Raw genomic sequence first — 17065 nt, 5'->3', positions numbered from 1 at the left:
CCATGATAAAATAGATCTCCATGATAAGAGAAACCTCCATGGTTTCAAACCTTTCTGTTTTGTGCTCATCACCAGTGGGGATGGATCCCAGTTGTTCCCGAGGTGCTGCGCAGGGTGTCAGACTCTTCCTATTTCCATTTTTAATTCCATCAGGATAAATGGAGTCTAAGAACTGCTCAGAGTTAATCACTTCATCATCCTTTGCTGTTCGAGGCCTCTCATGAAGGAGAAACTTTCCTTAGCAGTGAAAAACCTCTGTGTAAATGTGTCCAAAATGTGAGTGAGCAGTGGCAGCACTTGGGAATTCCAACATTCCCCTCTGGAAAAGGGGCAAATGTCCACATGTGCCTTTAGAGGTGGAACTTTATATCCTAAAGTGTGTCCTGACAGATTTTGACACAGACCTGTACTTCAGCTTGGAATTAATCACCTCTCTGAGCTCAGGGAGTGACATTTCAGTGACTCAGGAGCAACTCCTAAAGCTCCTGAATGAGGAAAATTATTTCAAAAGTGCAGATACCACGATTAAATGGTATTCAATAAGTGTTTTTAATCTCGGTGGGAATTAAATTGAGTGGAATATCAATTTCCTACTTTTTGTGAGCTGCCATGGGGAAAATACAAGTTCTCTCGTCTGGTTTGGTGCTTCATTTGGTGCCTGGGAGAAATCTCCTCCCTGGAGCTCCAAAGATTGAAGTTTCCCCAAAATCTTCATGGCCAAGGACAAGGATTTGAGGTGCAACTGTTGCTAGTTATCCTTGGAAAAGCAAATTAACAAATTGCCAGTAAAAGTGTAGCCCTAACTGGAAGGGAAGTTTTAGGAGTCAGAATCTCTATGTCCCTGGTGTAATTCTCTTAACTAATCCTCTGTCCTGTGGTGCCTCGAAGAGATGCGAAGCTTTATTTATTGGGAAAACAGCTTCAGAGTTTTTAATTTGGCTAGAAATTGTAGCTCTGAGTTAAAACAATAAATAGGCATCTTTAATTACAAGTCCCAGAGAATGAGAAGAGGCTGCCACAGAGTTTCAGGGAGGCACAATCCTCCGTGGGCTGTGGCACAGAATGCAGGTCATGGTTTGGCTGGAATGCTACTAATAGAATTTGTCAATGGATTTGATTTCTAAATTAATTTTTCATTTCATTTAGGCTGTGCAATTTTTTTCCAGTTTGTTCTGTTTCAGTTCTGTTTGTAACATTGAATTTGAGCAGAGAATCAGAATGAATTCAAACAAAAATTTCATGTTTAATGTTAACAGTTTCTAAAATTTCTTCTGAATCAGAATGTCTTTAGTGTTGGGTTTTCCCTTCAAAAAAAAAAAATAACCCAAAGGATTTTTTCCTGAGTTTTCTGCTAGAAGTGCCTCCAGTCTGTTTTGCAGAGTTGGGTGTTGGGTGTTGGGGGTTTGTGTGTGCACACTACAAAGTGTGGCCGAGCACTGAGCTCCTTTCATTTTCCTTTCCTTTCCTGCTCTGATTTGCAAGAGAATGGTTAGATTCCCGCGGGGATTTGGTGTAGGGTTATCTCCCAGCATCTCGGTGCTGCAGCTTGTGGTTTGCCTCGGCTCCCGAAACTGCAGCTCAGCTCAGAGTGGAGGGGCAGATGTGTCCCCTCGGCCTGTCCTGCCTCGGGCCCAGGCTCAGCCTGCACGTTTAGCCCAGACCCTCCTGGGGGGGCACAGAGCTCACTGTGTCTAATGAAATGAAATGGAAACTGATTTGTGAGGCTCTTAGAGCTGAGACCGTGAGACAGTTTGGCTGTCAGTGACCACCTTTGCTGAATTTGACACAAGTAACTAACCCTGTCCTGCTGCAACCTCGAGGAGTTCCCTCCTCACACTCTGGAGTGATGAGTTTCTACCTGTTCCTCTGCTTTATTTTCCTCATTTAAATTTAGGCACTTCTTTTTTCTTGAATGTGCAAATAAAATCTACTTTGAGAAGGCAAAGTCTTTCATTCAGGAGTTTAGTTCTTCAAATGACTTTAATCAGATTGATTTTGTGCACTTAAATCTTTGTTGTGCCCAGAAAAGGGGAAAAGAGCAAATTGTTCAGTGAGGAAAAAATTGAAATAAGAGTGTTGATGCACCAGGAGCTTTTCAAACCTCTGGACTTGGGTTTTGTGTCTTTGTTCCATCACTTCATGCTCGTTTAGGACCGACCAAGCTCAGTTCTCGTGGCAGACAGAGTCACTGAGCACACTCTGTGAATCATTCATCCCTCCTCATTTCAGAATCATGCAGAAGGTGAAAAGTGAACTATTACCTTGCACTGGCTCTTCCAGGGCTCCCGAGTAGCATTTGAAAAAAGCAAAGAAACCTCAAAATGTGCCTCATGGACAGAGAGTGACTCGTGGTTCACGAGTCGCTGGGAGAGCTTCCCTGGAACACTCAGCTCCGAAGGGACAGGGCTGAATCTCTGGGGATCCTTTGTAACCTTGACACACTCTCGTGTAAAAGGAATTTAACCAGTCCAGGCACAATTTCCTCCTCCATTTGTATCATCGTGTTGGTGAATCATGAGGGAAATGATCTTTTGCTTGTAAATAGGTTCCAAAAACTCTTTGCCCCTGGAAAGGGATTTGTGGAGGAGAATGAGACACTTTGTTTCTTCACTCTGTGCGTTTTGGTCAAGTCATGAAATTAGAAGGTGTTATTTTTAATTGGGCTGCGGCCTGGAAAAGGGAATATCGTGTCAGATCAGGGGAAGAAATGGAGGGATTCACTCCCACAGGCGTCAGGAGAGAGAGGATGAGTTGGAGCTGTGTCTGGTGGGTTTTACTAAACCCTCCCTGGGAGCTGTGCTGGTGTCAAGTAGTTGTAGTGTAAAGAGCCAGAATTGAAGCATTGAAACTGAGGTGACTTTTCACATGTAAAAGACCATTGGAGTTCACTAAGTGATCCTCAAGGGTCCCTTCCAGCTCTGAGTCTGTGATATTGGTGTCTTTAAACAAAAAAACCCACCAAAATCTCCATCCTCTCTGCAATTCAGGTGGTGTTTGGCACAAATGGGAACTTTCCCATGGCTGGAGTTAGGAGTTGTGCTCAGTGTCTGTGGATCCAGCCCTGGGAGCTTTGGATCTGTGTGTGTTCTCACCACACAGCTCAGGCCGTGGCGTTGCTGGTGATAATTTATTCTACTAGTTGAGTTTTGGGGTTCTTTTAAGGGTTGTTGACCATCATTAAAGGTTGTTGGATCTCCTGCTAAATCTCAGGATGGATGGATTTAAGGAAGAGCTCCCTGGGTTGGTTTGGAGAAAGCTGTGGCACTGGCGAGGAGGGTGGAGGGTGCTGAGTGTGCCCTAACACCTTCACCCGCGGAGCGGCAGAGGAGCCTGAGCTGCCAAACGTGACCCTCACAACGGTCAGGCAGGAACAAGGTGTTCAGTAACGTTCTGTGGCTTTTGTGCAAGTCATCTGCCATAAAGCCTGGCAGGATTCGGAGCAGGGTTCAGAGTTCCTTCTTTGTTCCTTTGTTAATCACTGACTCGGGGGAGGAGCCGCACAATTGGCTAACGCATTCTTTTCGGGTAGGGATGACGCACAGATTGTCCTAATAAGGACTTGGTTTGAGCAAGGGGCTGTCTGCTCCGAGGGATGGGGCAAGGCACAGGGGGAGCAGTTTCTTTTTTAACTGAGGGATGACACAAGCACAAGTCATTTCCTTATTAATCGGTTCAAACCAGTTCTTACAGGAACTGCTGGTGATAAATGTGGGACTTCTCAGAAGTCATTCATTTGCTTCTGAGCACTGCAGCAGTGCAGAGCCCCAGCTGCCTTCTCCTGGCTCCACGGAAATGCTCCAGCTCACAGCCTCTTCCTTTCTTACCAGCACTCTGTTGCTCACAAGTCGTTTTCTTTGGAAGCACTTTTTGAGGATGTGGGGAATATGTCCCTTCCCGAAGTATCAGATCCAAAGATGAAATGTACTTCATTTCGTGGTTTTCTGTTTTCTCAAGTAGCTTCAGGTTCCTTTCTGAGCTGTAGCTCAGCCTGAACTTTGTTCTGATTAGGTAAAGTGGTAAGTTTTTTTTTAAAAAAAAACCAATGTTTTTTGTTTTTGTTTTCTCCCCTATTTTGTCTTGTTCTGTGGGATGAACTTTCCATCAGTGCTATTCCAAGTATAGGTCCTTCTCTTCAGAAGCCATTTCAAGAGTATTTGGAAGCTCAGAGGATAAAACTTCACCACAAATCTGACAGTGCAGTACCACAGGTAAGAACCTCTGCTCTCTGCCTCCCTGCCCAGCTCAGCTTTCCTTCTCTGCTTGGCTTTGGACTTGTTGCTTTTACTGAGGTAACTCCCGAGTTTATTTTCCAAGCTCTGCAGTGACCCAGGGAAGAGAGAAAAATCACATTTAAAATCAACCTGGGAATTAAAAATTATCCTGTAATTGTGTGCAGTGGATTTCAATCCTTTGAGAAGGAGTGACAGGATAAAGCTCAGCTGCATGTCTTGCCTCTGCATTAGCTGCGTGTTTGGAAAGTTAAACTGAAGGAGGAAAAAGTTGCATTTCCGTGGGAATTGGTGACAGGAGGTTAATGGGTTTGTCTGTTACTGTGGGCTAATGGACAGTAAGAGAAATAAAATCCCTGAGCCTTCGGTGTGTGAAAAGCAAAGGAAACCAGGTGCGTCGAGCAGGAACAAGGGGCAAAGTGTCCTTTTATATTAAAAATAAAAAAGTATTTTAAAAAACTTCCCCTGACTTCTCAGCGAGGGATGACATTTTTGACATGAAATTCCTTCGGACACTGAGGCATTTTGTAGCTAAAATCCATCAGTGGAACTCCCATCTCACGTGCAATACCGGCAGCTCTTACAAATGTTCCTTTGCCCGTTTCTTACCTCCAAAGACACGAACGCGGTGGGATCGAGCTGGAATCTAGTGATTCCGCCTGCAGATTCCCTTCCCGCCGCGAGCCGTGTGTGCAGAGCGTTGCTGCCCTCATTTGGCTGAACACACGGCTCAGTCTCCCTGGAAAAGCTGCACAGTCGCTGTAACTTCCAGTGACCCCGGAGCAGTCAGATCCTATGGGGAAGACAACGCAGAATATGCAGTTTAGGAAAAAAACCCATTGTTAATCGATGATCTTATTGTTTTCTTTGCAAGGAATGTGGCAGGGAATGACAGTCAGGGCTTGTTAATTCCGAACTCTGTGGATTGCTAGTGAAGAGCAAACAATACTGGGAATAACAAATCACTTTTGTAGCTCCCTGGGAATGAGCACCTGCCTGTTAGTGGGGTTACAGACCCTCCTGCACTGTCTCCCGAGGGACCAGAGGGAATCCTGTAACCTGACAAATGACATAATAAAGACATGTTCAGGCTTTCCCCTTTCACCCAGAGCATGGACAATTCTCCCTTGGCCTGTCCACTAACCGTCATTTTCCTCCTCCTTCTCTTTTGTCTCTCCAGGGGGAAAACTGGCTCTCCTGGATGTTTGAGAAATTGGTGATTGTGATGGTTTGTTATTTTATCTTGTCTATAATCAACTCCATGGCCCAGAGCTATGCCAAGCGGCTGCAGCAGAAGATGTACTCAGAAGAGAAAACCAAATGAGCTCGAAAAAAAACCCTTGGAATGGGTTTTAGGCACCAGAATTGACACATCTTTTCCTATGTTTAAAAATCAGCATTGTTCAAAATGGGGGGAAGAAACTTTTTAACGTCAGTTTTCAACTCTTAACAAGTTTTCTCTTTGATTTTGAAAGTAATTTGGATTTTAGAGCAAAGATTTCATTGACAAACTTAGAAATGTTATGGTAAGGTGTAAATGCTTCAGGAGTCTGAGCTGTGCAGGATGAACAATGGGGTGGGAAATGGTGTTTGACACAAACGTTGTCCATCCAAATTACTTCCAAAACTGGTGATTTAATACTCTCCATTTCCTGACCGAAGTTCAGGCTGACCTGAGGGTAGATTTTCCTTTTGAAGGGTGGCTGGTTTGCTTTTTCCATGACTTTCAGCAGCATCACAGTGTATATAACTGAATACAGATTGGATACAAACCGTTGCATGTCCCTCATGGTAAGGTTTTTCCATCAGAATTCCCAGTGTTCCATTGCATTGCACGTTGGAAAAGCCACCCTGTTCCACTTGGTGATGTTAGCAGAGATGATTGCTGTCAAATGCTGAAGCTGACATTTTTTATTCTGTATATTTAGAACGAGGTTAAGATAAAACTTTATAAAGTCATCTTTGATCATTCCAGAATTCATTGTGTCAGTCTTTTTAAGCTCTTCCTTTCCCTCTCCACTTTTGGATGCTCAGTGTCTTTCTGAAGCCTTAATGCCACGAGTTGCATGTTTACTCATCCTTCCTGCACTGGTGGTGCTGGAACTCTTTGTTCTTTTTTCTTGAGAACTTCTTACTTAGCAGAAGGAAGTAGGAAGGACAACCAGTCGCTGGCTGAAATAGGTTCCAGAGCGTTAAGTGTTGGTTGTCATAAATTCTGCTCAGGTGTCTGATCCCAGAATTGTGGGCAGAGGAGAGAGGGGGGAGAATGAAGATTCCAGCAGAAGACATTGGATGTCCAGCCCAGCAATGGTGCAGAGACCTCAGAGAACCTTACCTTGATGCTTTTAAGATCAGATATTTAAAGCCTTGGTTAGATCAGTGTGTGTCAGTTTTAACGTGCAACAACAGAACTAATACCACAATGGCTCTTTTCCCTCTCCAGTAAGATTCCACTGCTGCTGGCTCTGTATTGCTCTAATCATTTGTGAACTATTGTGTTTATCTTTATCCTAGGGGTAAGTAACACGAATTAATTTGCCTTTCAATTAGTGTTATCAGGACAAACAGGAGGCAGGTTAGGTCCTGCCCTTGCCTAGCTTAGGCTGGTGCAGGGGTGAGGTGCAGTGTCGTGGTGCCGTGGCTGTACCATCCTGTCGGATAGCTTATCAGACTGATGTTGACTGTTGGATCTCATGGCAACAACAGTCGGTAGGCTGTCTGACATTTTGGTATCTCTCATCCGAACGTTTGCTCATCCATCTCCAACTGTTTCCATTGAACATCAACAGCAAATCAGTGTGTGTGATGGAGCTGGGAGTGAGTTCTGAAGGACAGACAGCTGGGGAAGCTGCAGCTCAGTTGTGTGTGAGGTTTGTATGGTTTCTTGTTGCCTCAGAGAGGGCTGTGAATGATGGGGAGGTTTGCATATGGACTGCTCTGACAGATCACATTTCAGTGTCTGAGGCTCAGTGTCAGGAGGTTCAAAGCACGAAGGACATTCAGCTGCTCCTGAGGATTTTTAAAGGATGAACATGAATGGTTGGACTTGATGGTCTTAGAGGTCTCCTCTAATCTTGATAAGTCTATGATTCTAACAGTATTTCTTAAACCTTGGCCCTAGCAGCTTTTTCACTTGTTTTTGGCCTAAATATGGCCTTTGAAAATAATGTCATGGGGAACTTGTTCTGCTACAATACACAGTCCAAAAATCATAGCTCTGTTTGGGACTTTACTTTTTCAGGCTGCTAAAACTTCAGCACTGTACTTTGTGAGTGATCAGCTCAGCAGTCCAGAGCTGAGTCCAGTGCCCAGCAGGACAGTGGGTCAGTGGCACAGCCCTTTGCTGCTCTCCCCAGTTCTAGGGGCAGGTTTTTTTGGCCTCAGATCTGCTCTTCACCTGAGAGACACAGATATTTCCTTCTCACAGTTCTGGTGGTGTCTCAGAGCCTTCCAAGGGAGTGGGTGACACTGATGCCATTCAGGTTGGAATGAGGAGATGGTATAACAGCAACTAAAAAAGACAAACCCTCTCCTACAGCCAATAAACTGCACCTTTCTAAACACTCTCCTCAGAGTCCTGCTTCCTTCCTACTGGAAAATCTCTATAAAACAGAGCTTTCCCCCACTTCTAGTTCAATATATGTTCACATACCTATTGTTCCTCAGCTTGTGTTTCCATGTGTCCATTCCACTCAGCTCTGCTGGGATTTTGAAGTTTTCTAACCCTTTAAAGAAGGACCTGGTCACTCTACCTGCTTCTGCCTGGGGATAAGATGTGGTAAAAGGTAAAGAAATCCATAGAAGTGAAAGTTACATAAACCTCATGAGATTTACAAATGGATAGTTTTATGTTTGCTTAAATAAACAGAGATATAATGTTTCCCAGTGTTTTTTTCAGCTGGAATGTTTCCATTCTCTGTAGTGAACTCAGGTGGTAACGCTGTGAAATTTGTTAACTGTAGAAGATACTTCAGCAGTTGCATTTTGAGTTTCCAAAGAGCCTATAGGATTTCACCTCAAAACAAGGATTTTGCTCCCTAATCCAAAGTTTCCTTTTGCTGTACATCTCTTCAGTTATGCACTGGAAGCAGTTAGTAATCTCCTTTAGTGTGTTAAGCACAAATTCAAAGGAACTCCTCTGCAAGATAAACAATCTTGGCACAGATCACTATTCTTAGCTGATGTTCCTTGCAGTTTAGACACAATAAAGTATCCTGCTGGGTTGGTTTTTTTCTGGGAATTACTGGAAATCACCCGGAAGTAACAGCCCTCATGACAACGACTAATGGTTAAACGTCAGAGATGACTTTGATGTGATGGAGACTTGTTTTAGTCTCATTATCTGGGGGGATGGCTGAGGCTCTGCTTCCTTGAGTGGGACGCAAATAGGAAGCAATTCCGAGCAGCACATCGGGAGCTGGGTCAGGCAGAGCTGGAGCTACTCCTCTCAATTCCCTCCTCGCTCTCCTGCCTGCCCTGTGCCTTGTGCCTCCCCAGCAGCGTCCTGTGAAGGCAGTGTGGGGTGTCAGTGCTGCCGTGCCCGTGCCTGGCAGTCACCCTGTGCCCCACCAGGGCAGGGATCGTGTTGGTGTAAGCCAAACTCAGGTCACACTGGGTGTGCCAGGCCGAGCCCAGCGCCTGTGTCAGGCTCAGTCAGTCAGTTCCACCCTCAGCTCCATCCAAACTGTCCGTTGTCTGGTTCCTTCCCTCCATCCCAATGTCATGCTGTGTTTCTGCTCGAGCAGCTCCTTCTGAGCTCCAGCTGCCTGTGCCTGCTAAAAGATACTTGTCATTAACACTTGACATGGCTTAATGCTCTTCCAGAAAGTCCTTCCCTGCTGTGCTTTTGGGTTTCATTATTTAATTAGTGGGACTCAGCCTCCCCCTCACTGCAGGCACTGCTAATTGCAAGCACAAACACTGTGGATGTTGCCCTGATTATCAAGCACAAATATAAATATTAGTGCACAAAATTGATTGCAGGTGTAAAGGTAAGTGGGGACTGGGTGTGTTCCTTGGAGGTAAAAGTAATCGGTTTTCTTTGAAGCACGTGGGTAAAAAATACTTTGTAATCAGCAGTTAAAAGGCTGAATATAATTAGAGATAAGGTAATTGAAATAGCTCTTCTGAGATTTAAGATTTACAATTTTTTTCCCTGTAAATTTAGGGGGGGGTATTTTTTTGGAGGGGAAGAAGAGAAAGCAGTAAGTACTTCACTCAGCCTTCTCCAGATTGCAGCTCTCGTGGGAGGGAATCCTGCTGGGCTGTGGCCCCCGCCGGGAGCAGGTGAGGGAGCAGTTCTGGAGCCTGCCCGGATTGCTGTAACCACGGGAAATGGGGAGTGAGGCAATCCCCTTCCCTGTGAAACACCCTCTGCATTCAGGCGCTGAGGGTAAATATTTGCATATGCTCTTGCAAACTCATTTTTAAAAGGATTATACTGAGGAACTCTGAGCCTGCTGTGACTCTCCTCGTCGAAGTCTCTAATCGAGGGCGTTTATTTCTTTATCCGTTTCACTTATTGCTGCAGCCACTCTGCTTTCATTAAAGCAGCAAAACGGTTTTGTCAGCGTGTGAAAGGGAGGGGCTGGAACAACCTGGGTCAGTTGTCAGGAGGGAAAGGAGCTCAAACACATTAACTGGCACTGGTGGTGTCATCTCCCCGGTACCAGCGAAGGGGAGGAGCCCAGCAATCAGCTCATGGAATGCGGCAGGAATTCAGCAAAGTGGTATTTTGGTCAAAAAAGCTGATTATTACCCTGTGCCGAATGTCCAGTGAAGAGGCTGTTGAGGTCACTTCCTTGCTCGTGGTGTCCAGAAGTGGAAAATAAAGGTGCAGGTGTAGCCTGTGAGATGGGCCAGGCTTGGGGTTAGTTTGCTTTAACGCTGCCTTTTTTTGTGCTGAGGGGTTTTATCACCATCATCCCTGGAATGACCCGAGGAGCACTGACTCCATTAGGGCACCTTTCTTTAAACCTCACTGAGGAGCTGCTCAGATATGGGCACGTTTCGAGGGAGTTAGTCCCAGTTAATTGTTCTTCAGGTTTCCCCAGCAGCTGGCAATAAGGAAGCTGCCTGCTATTTCCTGGTGAAAGGCAGGAGATAGGAGTTGTCAGCTCGTGTATTGTTCCCTGCCGCGATAAGGGCCGCACCCTGCTCCTCTCAAACGGCTCTGCCGTTTGAGGTGGGTCGGTGTCCCTGCTGTGCCCGCGGGAGGGATCTGTGCCCTCGGGATTTAAGGCACAATCCACGCATTCGGTGTTTTTGTGGGGCAAATTGAGCTACACTGAAGTGTTCGGTGTTGGTCTAGCTTCACATGAGGCTGTGACCAGGCATCAATCTGCAGGTTGTCACCTATTCCCTGGGGCCCAGCTGTGTTTGGCATTGCTAAGGCCCCAAGGCTTTTCACTGGAAGGTGTGAGCCACAACTCGACTGGCACCATCTCTCAGAAATGTGAGAGATCCAACGCGTTTCCCAGAGCTTGTTCTATCCCTGTGCCAGGACCTCGTGGTACCTCTATGTTCCTTCCATATTGTCAGGACCTAATCTGGCAGTTCTCTTACAGAAGCTGCTGCTAACTAAAAAAACATTAATACCTTGTTCAAGGCTCACACTTCAGTGTAGAAACCACATGAGTTTGAGGGACTGTGGCTTTCCTGAGTCTACTCTTTCTATCCATTGATTAAAAAACCAGGTTTGCGTGCTCAGCATTTTTCTGTCTCTAAAGGAAACTAGACCTGCAAAAAGGAGAAAACACACATTGAGATTTACACCATTGTGCAAATCTTGCCGTGTTCCCAAAATCTGGTCTGGTTAGAAGCCACACTGCTCTCAGTGCCTCATTTGCTGCAGCTGTTTTCCTGAGAGCTGTAATATTTAGGGTATTTTCATAACAACGGATTCCATTGCTCAGATTCCTTGATTTGTCTGTCTCTCCTCAGCCCAGCTGACCTCTTGTGACATACAGTCACATGCATCCCTGGGTGTTGTGTAAGAGTCTAGGTGGAGAGCAGCAAGGAAGGAGCTTTTCAGCTGCCTCAAGCTGGTATCTGGTTGAGTTCAATGTAATGGATGCCAGAAAGTTTTCAGAGCAGTAGGTCTGTGCTGGTGCCATTGGTGATTTTAACTCTGTTGCCTCCCTTAACTTCTACACAAACCAGTCTTAAACCCTTCTGCACAACCACCATGTGGCAAATGCCACTGCAGCCCTTGAGCATGAACTCAGATGGTTGTGGCTGCCCAGGAGGAGTCGGAGGTAAACTCTGTCCTTTGGCGATGGATTTCAGCTGGGACTGAGAGGATCATTGCAACCAGGTGAATAAGGAAAGGGTTTAAGTGTTGTTTGGCAGATCCTGAGAGTCTTTGCTTGAAATCATCGCTGATGTCTCCTCCCTTGGCCCTTGGAGCCTTCTCTGCCCTTGGTATGTAGTGATTTTTGGAAAGTTCAGGCCTGTTGACTGCAGTTTTGTTCAGCTCGAACAGGTAGAGGATGTTCAGCTTTCCTTTGTAATGTCACTGAAGAATGAGCTCTCCTTTCCCAGCATACAGCAGCTTTGTATCTCTTTTATCTAAGGATATTTCTCTCTGAAAACACTGGCTGTGTGGAGGAGGCTGACTGAATCTTTGGAGAGGAAGATAATGTGAAACCCCAAGCTAGTGGCTGGTAGGGAGGGAATGGAAGGATTTTTGTTCAGCAGTTGCATATGTTTTTAAGTGTCACATTAGGTCACCAAAATTTGGCCTAGAAAGGAGAAATTTCTAATTTACAGCTTCAAATGTCTACACAAATACACTTGCACTAGGTGACTCAGGCAGTAACAGGGGCTGAAGTTGCCCAAGGAGGAGTGGGGAGGAAATTTCCCAGTGTTTTCTTTGCAAATGACAGAAGGGCAGGAGAGCAGCAGCAAACACTTCCACGGAAATGTGTGTCCTTGAACTCAGGATTGTCCTGAGCCATCTGGAGAGCAGCAGCTCTGAACCAGTGCCCAGCTCTCCCCATCCTTACTGGGGACATCGCGGGGAGCAGCTACACTGCCCTTGCCAGCCCAGTGCAGTCAGGGTTTGATTTCACCTCCTGTGGGATGAGGCTGTTTTCCATGCGGCTCCGTGGGCTCTGCTCTCCTGACATGCTCCTGTAAACGATCTGTTACATACTGGAGGCTGCTGGGCACCAGTTCAGATGAACTCCTGCCATCTGACCACAAGGACACCATTCTCAGGCAACTGAAGTGTATTTTTGTGAGCCTTAAGCAAACATGACTTTGTTCGTGTAACCAAATCTGTACACTAATCACTTCTGCAGAACACACCCATTTACATGCAAATAAACCACCTAAGGTGGGGGTTAGTTCTCATCACACTGAATCAGGGAAACAAAAGCTCAGGCCGTAATTATTCTTTTTTTGTTGTTGTTGTTTAATCGGTGGTTTAGTTTAGTTTTTCTCCTTACTGCTATTTTAAAATAGGAATTTGGGCCTAAAGAGCATCTTCATTTTACTTATTTTTTCTATCTTATGGTGTAACATTCTGTTGCTTTTAAGACTAACAGAGCAGAAGGTTTCTGCCACCTGATTCACACAGCTAAGCCCAGAGGCCTGTGCCTCTCTCAGAAGCCCCTGGACTTGCTCAGGCTTCTATGAACATGGGGTTAAGGTTTAGATTTCTTCCATGATCTTTACCACAGAACGTGTTTACTCTAAGAATTGCCTTTCCATTTCCTAACAAGCAGGAACAGCTTCTCTAACCTCTTCTCTCAGGCCATTTGCACCTTTTCCAGAGTGCTCCCCGTGGCTGGCAGGCACGTTTGTTGGAACACCACCCCAGCTGCAGCTTCTGGGAAAGGGTTAAGCAGGTTGTGCCGATTGACTCACCACCCCACCCGGGTGAGGGGAAGTGGCTGTCTGGAGGGAGAGGATTCACACAATGTGAGCTTAGAAAGGACCATTGTGAGCTGCAGTTGGACTGAAAGAGCCGGAAAGACTCCATGGTTAAACGTCAGGATTATCAGCTCCACATCCAGGCCAGTTCAAAGCTGCCCGAGTGTCCAGGCTGTGCTGCTGGAGCGTGGGCAGAGGTGGGGTAGGAAGCCAGAGGCAGCGGCTCGAGCAGGAAGCCTTCGCTGGGATTTGCTGCCCCGGGGAAAGGCAGCAGCTCTGTTCCTTCTGCAAGTTTTTTGTGCTATATTGGATCCATGAATCACTTTCCTGATTACACTTTTGTGCAGTGCTTACAGTGGTGTCCAGTGAAACACAGACTTCTTTAAAGTACACTTGGTCATCTGAGAATATTTCCTTTTGGATGTTTGGGCTCTCATTTCATAATATTTATCCACACTAAATTTATTAACAAATGCAGAAGGAAGTGAATTATTCATTCAATACCCTTTTGTACTTTAATGTTTCCCAGTAGTGTATCAGCTGGGAATTTGAATATAGCTTCCTCCTCTCATATGGATGAATTCCTGGTTGTTGTGGGAACAACAGATTTTTTTTTTTCCCTTATATATTTCCCCTAAGTTATCTCCTTTCTGTGCTGTTAGTCTAACCTTAAAAGCCCCAAATCCACTTATGTCCAAACAAACTGTATCTACAACTACATCGGTGCCTGTCACTTGGCCAGTCAGTGTTTAAGGTATTTTAGGTTACTAAAGGTTATTTTTGTTGCTGGGTTGGATTTTGGATGTTTTTTTTATTTGTGAGTTAGGGGGTTTTTGTGGTCAATGAAAGCTCTTCAATTCATGAAGTATCTGTTGTAGCTGGAGACCTTGACTCAACTTCCAAGTGAGCTGCACCTGTCCATTCCAACAAACAACAGTGAGGTTGGTGCATTGTTCCAGGGTTTATGGACATCCTGTGGGATTCTGCCTAAAACCAGCAAGGCCAAGGCCACTCATTGTTGTTCCTGCCTCAGTGGCTTGTGCTGACCTTTGCTCTAACTTATTAATTCTAATTGCTAATGAAATAGAGGCTCTGACTATTGGCATAATTAATTTATCAATGAAGGAGAAAATTACTGCTCCACCTTTTAGTACAATTGTAGACGATGAATATTTGATACTAGTTATTCACTTCCTGTCACTTTGACCCTCTCCACATCCTGGGGAAAAAATAGAGAGGAATCCAGTCATAGATCAAAAAATGAAGGCTGAGTTTGGGAAAGGGTGTGAGAATTTCAGGACTGAGGTCAGCAGTGAAAAACATTCACAGGAAGAAGCCTAGAGATGCCTAAAACAATTCCTGTCAGCCTCTTCTCCAGAGCAATGAAAGGGTTTTTAACAGCTCATACAACACCAACACTTCTGGTCACACCTCCTCCTGTTTTTCGGAGTTTTGAGGAATCTGTGCTGTCAAAATTTGGGTGATGGTTGTGATCCTCTATTGCTGCTTTGAAAAGTGTTGTGTTCCCGTGGAAGTAGGAATATTTTCCCTGAATCCTAACTGTGATCAGGGTCTTACAGAGGAATCCTTGATAAGTAGTAATGGCTTGGCTGTCTGTGAGCTGCACAATTGTTCCTCTCTGTTCTCATATAACTACAGATTAAATAAGGACATTGTAATTTTTGCTCTGGGTTATCCATCTGAGCTGTTTGCTGTTTCTCGATGTGGCACAAACTCTGCCATCAAACAAAAAAACCAAACAACCCAATATCCTCCTCCATTAACTGGAAGTGCCATAAATAATACCTATGGGTCTGTGCCATTCCTGGTGCACTAAGCACCTGCTGTGTTTGCTTCATGCTCAGAATTATAAACACAGAGATAACATGAGGTTATTTCTGCAATAAAGTTACTTATTGCTACAGCAGTACAATAACCCATTGCTCTCTTCCTTGTTTCTCAGGGGACTTACCTGTCCTTAGCCTCTTAAAAATCTCTTTTACCTGTTCTCTGGAAGAGTTTGGATTCCTGGAACTTGGCTGCTTTTTTCAGCCATGGAGTTACCTATTCTCATTTCTGATACTGGAAGTTCACTGTTGAAAACACCAGGGAAAACGATTTCCATGTTGCTGCACATCCTGTGCTTTCTGGAGGAGGGAGCAGCTCGCCATAGTCTCCTTCCCTGACCCTTTGTTCCTTCCAGACTCGAACTGCCTGTGCTGTTTGTCTGAACTCCTTGTGCAATCTTTCCTGCAGCTTCTTCTGTGAAAATACCCAAATTAGACAATGCTTGAAAGTGACAAAACCACCCCCAGAAAATCCCTTTTGCCCAGAGCAGTGCCCAGCTCTGAGCTGCATCTCTTTAGTTCAAAGCTCTGAGGCCTGGCATGAACTGGCACTAAAACATAAAGGGACACAATGAAATTTGTCCATTTGTCAAGGGCAAAAGTCCTTGAGACTGATTCTTTTTTAACTATTTTCTGGCACGTGGGATTGTTTCTATGGGAGAACAGTGTGACATGGAGGGAGGAATGGCAAGAATTCCCACAGCTCTCCCTACCATGAGTGAAAAGCTAACAGAGGCAGAAGAAAGCTCAGTGTTACAACATCAGCCTTAGTTCTGCTGTACTCCCCAGGCTATTCCACACCTTCCTCCTGCCAGGCTGGAGCAGTTGCAGCTTCCAAAGGCACCACCTTGTGGTCGTGGTAAAATCTGTGCAAAACAGCCAATTCCTTAAATCCACTGTGGAAATTCGACAATATATTAGTGTTCTAATGAGAAGTGGAGGCTCAGGAATGCTTTGCTGCTGCAGTCGAGCACTCATTTAATTTTCATCACACATTAGTTCGTGGTAGTTTAGATGCTGAGAGTTTAGCCTGGAGAGAAATCTTTCTGTGTAGACATTCTTTGGGAAAAATATTCAAGTGTCAAAAATGATGTTCAGAGATGTAGCTACAGCATAGAGCAAATGTATAGAAAAATAGATTTATTAGATACATTCAATAAAAATAATACCTACTCGTGTGAATATATTCAGTTCAGATTCAGTTCTTGCTGTTCTAACAGACACACAGACACAGCCTACAGGGCTGAAATGTAGCTCCAGCCCAGTAATTTACATACTTCAGGAGGCTGATGGAAGGTTTTCCAGTGCTGAGTCCCTGCAGATGAGCTCTATTTCAGATCATTTGAAGAAACAAATTCAAAGGATGCTGTAACTGGAGATAACTTGTTCCAGGGTTGTGAAGCTCTTCAGGAAATCTTCCTCTTCGATTCCAAATTTAGTGTACTGGTGAACGTAGGCTCTGTATGTTGAAGAATGGGTAAGACATCAGCAATCAGCGAAGGAGATGTGAGATCAGACTGTGTATTTACATCTCAAATGCAGATTGTTTCCCACCCATAACTGCTGGTTAGTTTTGCTGTAGGGCTCTCAATCTCATTTTGTAATTCCTACTTATTGATAAGTCAAGACTTGTTTCTAATGGGTTTTATAACTTTGTGTATTGCTTAAGGAAACAAAATCGCAGCTAACAAAATTGGCCTAACTGGAAATGGAATGAGGAGTGACTAATAGCATGGGAGACTTGGGAAACACATAAATTCCTTAACTGAGCCAGGAACTTTTTTCCAGGCTTGTGCAGCAGGTCTGTACACAATTTGGAATCTATACCATCAGTAAAAGAGTTTCTGTGTCTTATTTTTAGAATGGTCATGTTGGAATGCACTAAATTTAGGGAGTTTTGGAATATGTGGTCTCAGTCATCCCCAGAACATAAGCACTGGGCTGTGTTCTCCTCCTGCCATCAGGTTTCAGGCACAAATATGAACAGTCTCCACACTCATTCACCATTCCTTTACTGCATGTCCAGTGATTTCTCTCCCACTGAAGATATTGGCAGTTAACAGTGAAGTGTCAGCGTAACTATTTTCACTTACTTGGAAGCAAACATATTCC

The 17065-nt window shown here is 44.8% G+C and overlaps 2 protein-coding genes across 2 annotated transcripts in view; one reads left to right on the top strand and one right to left on the bottom strand.

Moving 5' to 3' along the window:
- VMP1 (vacuole membrane protein 1) overlaps positions 1 to 5553 on the top strand; it is a 53180-nt gene extending 47627 nt beyond the window's left edge. Inside the window, exons 10-11 of the mRNA XM_009076267.1 lie at positions 4106 to 4208; positions 5410 to 5553. Of these exons, the coding sequence (XP_009074515.1) occupies positions 4106 to 4208; positions 5410 to 5553 (247 nt within the window). The remainder of the gene's footprint in view (positions 1 to 4105; positions 4209 to 5409) is intronic.
- Positions 5554 to 16309: 10756 nt separating this feature from the next.
- The window catches only part of TUBD1 (tubulin, delta 1), a 5108-nt gene continuing 4352 nt past the window's right edge, over positions 16310 to 17065 (bottom strand). The window contains 2 exon segments of the mRNA XM_009076268.1: positions 16310 to 16412; positions 17047 to 17065. The exon segment at positions 17047 to 17065 is cut by the window's right edge and continues 27 nt beyond it. Coding sequence (XP_009074516.1) covers positions 16310 to 16412; positions 17047 to 17065 — 122 coding nt within the window.

This window comes from Acanthisitta chloris, unplaced genomic scaffold (genome assembly GCF_000695815.1).
Source record: "Acanthisitta chloris isolate BGI_N310 unplaced genomic scaffold, ASM69581v1 scaffold21846, whole genome shotgun sequence".
Taxonomy (NCBI): domain Eukaryota; kingdom Metazoa; phylum Chordata; class Aves; order Passeriformes; family Acanthisittidae; genus Acanthisitta; species Acanthisitta chloris.
This window is presented reverse-complemented; position numbering and strand designations above follow the sequence as displayed.